This window comes from Pygocentrus nattereri, chromosome 18 (assembly GCF_015220715.1).
Source record: "Pygocentrus nattereri isolate fPygNat1 chromosome 18, fPygNat1.pri, whole genome shotgun sequence".
NCBI lineage: Eukaryota > Metazoa > Chordata > Actinopteri > Characiformes > Serrasalmidae > Pygocentrus > Pygocentrus nattereri.
This window is the reverse complement of record NC_051228.1, coordinates 900,001-905,000: the sequence shown is the minus strand read 5'-3', so window position 1 is coordinate 905,000 and position 5,000 is coordinate 900,001. Positions and strand designations below refer to the sequence as shown.

Genomic DNA, 5,000 nt, shown 5'->3' with positions numbered 1-5,000 from the left:
GTCCTGACCACTGAAGAACAGGGTAACAGAGTATCAGAGAAACAGATGGACTACAGTCTGTAACTGTAGATCTACAGAGGGCAGCTATACGGTCAGTGGAGCTGATAAAGTGGACAATGAGCGTAGAAACAAGGAGCTGGTCAGAATGTTACTCCTGATGGGTGTAAATCAGTCTTAAAGGCACAGTAACAAAAGCATGTTTAATACCTTTGTCTTACCATGAGATAAAGAGAGGTTGGAAAATGATAATGTAGAAATAAATTATATTATAATAAATTATGACTGTTTTTGGTGCAAACGGCCACACAAATGTCATAAACGGAAAAAAGTAAGAAATAGGCCCTTTAAAGCAACACTGTATCTTGTGGGGATTTGGAGACCTCTCTGGTGGAGATGTGTAATTGCAGGCAGAACAGTTTGATGAATCTGAAAGAGAATCCAGAGCGAACTCAGTCTAAACTTGGCGAAGGAGCGTCTCTGAGGACCTGAGTGAATTATCTACGATAGCCATCACATCTTCAGCGTGTTCTTGGTTTTGAGATCATTTTAGATGCAAACATCGCGTCAGACCTTGTTATTGTGACGGTAATACGTAAAGACGTACGACGATGCTGACCGCAATCTGTGGTCAGTCATATACTGGTTAGAGGAATTTTCCTTTGTACACTACCTCAGAAGTCAGAGAGCCGGTCACTTGGTCGTTGTTCATCAGAGCGAATGTCTGCTGACCACGAGGATGCCTCTTCACCAGATCAAAGGGAACACAAACCTGACCGAGCAAGCCGCCTACAGAGAACACAGAGAGGAGGACGGGCTTTGACCAAAGAATAACATTAACCCTCTACTGCACGATGTTGCCTCAGGGCAACAAACCCATTTTCCTCACCTTGCAAACACATTATCCATGTTTAAAGACAACGACAACAACAAAAAGCATGTTCCTGGCCTTGCTCTCTCTTTTAAATCTCTGTTTTAATATTCAGTCTCATATTTTTATTATTATGAGATTTTGCAGGAATACGTTTGTTGCCTAGAAGCAACACTGCAACAGTGGAATGGATTTAGCCAGTCACAGGTCACGTCTCACCACATCAGGGAACACAGCTCTATATCATTTGTTCTTATTGCGCACAGTGTTGCCTCAAGGCAACATACATCAAAATGACCTCTGCACACACTATTATTAATAAATGTTTTGATATTTAATAATCAGGTCCAGTTCATGCAAGCAGAGTGAATGGAGTATTTTTAATTGCTCTAACACATGCAGTAGACTGGGGTTAACATAATATTCGTGCTACGTGATCAGATCTAAAATCACTGACTTTAAGCTGTTATTCAGAATATTCAAAACAGAAACATGGAGAAGCTTCTTGCTGACAGCAGGAATGCGTCACTTCAGCTACGAGTCCCACTAGTTAGATTAAATCATTTTGCTAAAGTTGCTTTTTACCACCCAAACTATAAAAGCTAAAAACACTGCAAACACAACGAAACACTGCGGCTTGCGAAATTCCTGCCCTGCTAGATCTGCCCTAGTCAACTGTAAGTGCTATTATTGTCAGAAGCAACAACTGTACTTTGTAAAGGACAGGACTGTATATTTATGCTGTATACTGTATATAAACACTGTGTATGATACAAATATGTATATATTTTTAAGGACACTTGCATTGTTCTATGTGCTAATGCACAGTATAGCACAGCATTGTTGTTTGCACTCACACTGCACGCGGTTTTTATGCCTGGTAGACTTTGTCACAGCTACAATAAACACAGACTGTATGGTATATCGTTTATAATATATTGCTGCAATCCACAGCATTTCAACAAGTCAGCTGTCCTTTTTATGATTTTTTCCTATTATTTTATTTTTGTGGTTTCTTTTACTCAATCTTTGTGTTTTTATAGTAACTACAGTCAGAGTTTCATTGTTCAGTGCAAATGTGAACGTGACAGGAAACTCTTGAATCTTTAAAAGCCATAAATAACAGGGTCACAGAGTGGGGCCATAAAAATGGTTTATCCTCTGTTAAATCACATATTGCAGAGCTCCAAACTGCCTCTGGAAGCAACATCAACACAAGAACTGAGCGTCAAGACCTTCATGAAATGGGTCTCCATGGCTGAGCAGCTACACACAAGTCTAGGATCACTATGTGCAGTGCCAAGTGTCGGCTGGAGGGGTGTAAAGCACCACCACTGGACTCTGGAACAGTGGAACCGTGTTCTCCACTGATAAAAGAGGGTGGGGCAGTGATAAAATAGGGTGGGGCAGTGATAAAAGAGGGTGGGGCAGTGATTAAAGAGGGAGGGCCCAGTTCTAGCGCTGATACTCTCGGGTGTGAAGCCTGTTTGTGTACCACTCGCTGAGACAGCGGCGGTTTTTGCGAATTTCCCTTAGACATGAACAGCTCAGACCCGGAGGTCCTACTATGGGTGACTAACAGAGATAAATCAGCTTATCTATCTATCAGTCTGATGATGAATCAGATGTCAGGAGAACGTTACCTGCCGGAACACAGACCCAGCAGTAGAGTTTGGTGGAGGGGGGATGATGGGCTGGGCTGTTTTTTCAGGGTTTGGGCTCTCAGTTCCAGTGAAGGGTGATGTTGAAGCTACAGCACAAAAACACTGTACACAGTTAAGCTTCCAGCTTTGGGTCGGCAGTTCAGGGAAGAGCCTTTCCTGTTCCAGCAGGACTGAGACCCTGAGCACAAAGCAGCTCCATAAAGACATGGAGTGACCAGTTTGGCATGGAGGAACTCCAGTCGCCTCACAGAGCCCTGACTTCAACCCCACTGAACACCTCTGGGATGAACTGGAATGGAGATTGTGAGCCGGTCTCTCTCGTCCAACTGGCAGCTACGCTCACCTAAAGCTCTTAGAACTAATTCAAGTTCTATTTAAACACTGATTAATTATCTCCGCTTATGTCAGAGTAACAGTATAGTAACCGTTTTTAACAGTGACCCTGTGGGTCAGTCAGAGTGGACAGGCTGGACTCACTCTCCGGAATGCTCTTGCTATCCAACACCTGGATGTTCAGCTCCTTGGATTTGCCGCTCAGTTCACTGAACACACATACAAACGAAAAACAGGGAAACACAACAGATCAGACTTCATCAAAGTTGTTTACAAATCTCTGAAAGTAAACAACACAAGTCACATGACATCTAGAAACAGCAGGTTTGTGAATGTATGAATAAATGAATAAATAAACAGTGGAGGTGTTAATTATATCAGCAGATGATTGGAAAACGTACGAAATTTTAAAAAGGCTATTCAACTCGTACTCTCTGAAAAAGATGGTCCTTCAAGGGTTCTTTAGGAAAGACAATGGTTCTATATAGAGCTATAAACATTCAAATAACCATGCTTAATTGGTTCTCCACATGTTGGAATGGTTGGATTGATGAAGAATGTGTTGTATATGGTTCTAAACAGCACCAAAAGGGGTTCTGTTACTGTTACGATATTAAGCTTGTAACAGCAGAAGAACCCTTTTTGGTGCCATATAGAACCATATAGAACACATTCTCCATCCATCTGCAGAACTGTTTTAAAAACATTCAGCAGCCCACTGGTTCCATACAGAACCATCGCTCTAATTAACTGGGTCTCTGTATGAACTCACAATATAAACGGCTGCTCCCAGGATGGGGTGCGTGTGTCGGCCAACGCTGAACTGGTCAGTTTCTGAGGAGGGTCATCCAACTGGAGAACACACTGAGGACTCACGCTGCCTAAAAAACAAACAGACATGCAGATTTACACAGTCATTCAGACTAGATCACGCCTCTTCATTCTCCTGCTGTGCGTAACGTGTTTCATTTAAACTGTAATGTTTATCTTTCCAATGCTTTGCTTTGCTTCCTGTTCCCTCTGGAAAACTAGTCCAATCCCTGAACCAACAGATTTACAGCTTCATTTAAACACATTTAAAGCTGCAGTGTGTGAGATTTCAGGGGATCTATTATCAGAAATGGAACACAGTAACGACACCATGTTTTATTGGTGTTTAATCAGCTGTAGCTCTGAATCGCCGCGCTGTTGTTATCTTAGCGTGACCCTTCATTTCTACATACGGAGCAGCTCCTCTTCGACAGAGGCCGTCGTGTTTCTACAGCAGCCCAGAGCGGACAAACCAAGCCCGGACTCTAGAGGGCGCCCTTCAGGCTTTTACACTTGGTGGCGCTGTAGTTCTGGTTGGAAGGCGTAGAAAGAAGAGGAATCAGTGGCTGCTGCCGCGGCTGCTGACTGTTTTATTGTGAGAAGTTTGAGAAACAAATTCTGACAAATGGAGGATCAGACCCAGAGAAAGTGAGGGAGGGTGAATCCTCATCGTCAAAGAAGAGAAAACATGACGAGGCAAAACCAAACCAGGACACACGACGGCAGAAAACCGGACCTCTTGCGTCAGACAGAAGAGTGTGTTGTTTGATTTTACCATCAGAGACACAATCTACAGCCTGAATGAATAATGCATCGGAGTGGACGCGACGCTGGACAGCAGTAAAAGCTCTCGGCGGGAGCAGGGCTATCAGCGCGGGCGGATATGAGCCGTAATGAGGGCTGACAGAAACATGCGCCGCTTTAATGAATAAGACATGAGTTCAGCGCTGGAATCGGGCCAACAGCAAACTTCATCAATACAGAGTAACGAGGAGGAGCACAGCACTGAGGCTGCAGCAGCTTCCTGCAGGACATCAGAGAGAGAGGAGAAGAGGGTAGTCAATGATAAAAGAGGGTGGGGCAGTGATAAAACAGGGTGGGCCACTGATAAAAGAGGGTGGGCCACTGATAAAAGAGGGTGGGCCACTGATAAAAGAGGGTAGTCAATGATAAAACAGGGTGGGGCAGTGATAAAAGAGGGTGGGCCACTGATAAAAGAGGGTGGGCCACTGATAAAAGAGGGTAGTCAATGATAAAACAGGGTGGGGCAGTGATAAAAGAGGGTGGGGCAGTGATAAAAGAGGGTGGGCCACTGATAAAAGAGG

The 5,000-nt window shown here is 43.8% G+C and overlaps 1 protein-coding gene across 4 annotated transcripts in view; it reads right to left on the bottom strand.

The window, feature by feature from the left end:
- The window catches only part of LOC108415417 (C2 domain-containing protein 2), a 48,150-nt gene that overhangs the window by 14,404 nt on the left and 28,746 nt on the right, over positions 1-5,000 (bottom strand). For all 4 annotated transcript variants that reach the window (XM_017688455.2, XM_017688456.2, XM_017688459.2 and 1 more), the window contains exons 7-9: positions 3,638-3,746; positions 3,010-3,074; positions 671-786 (exon numbers count right to left, since the gene is read on the bottom strand). In XM_017688455.2, the coding sequence (XP_017543944.2) occupies positions 671-786; positions 3,010-3,074; positions 3,638-3,746 (290 nt within the window). The remainder of the gene's footprint in view (positions 1-670; positions 787-3,009; positions 3,075-3,637; positions 3,747-5,000) is intronic.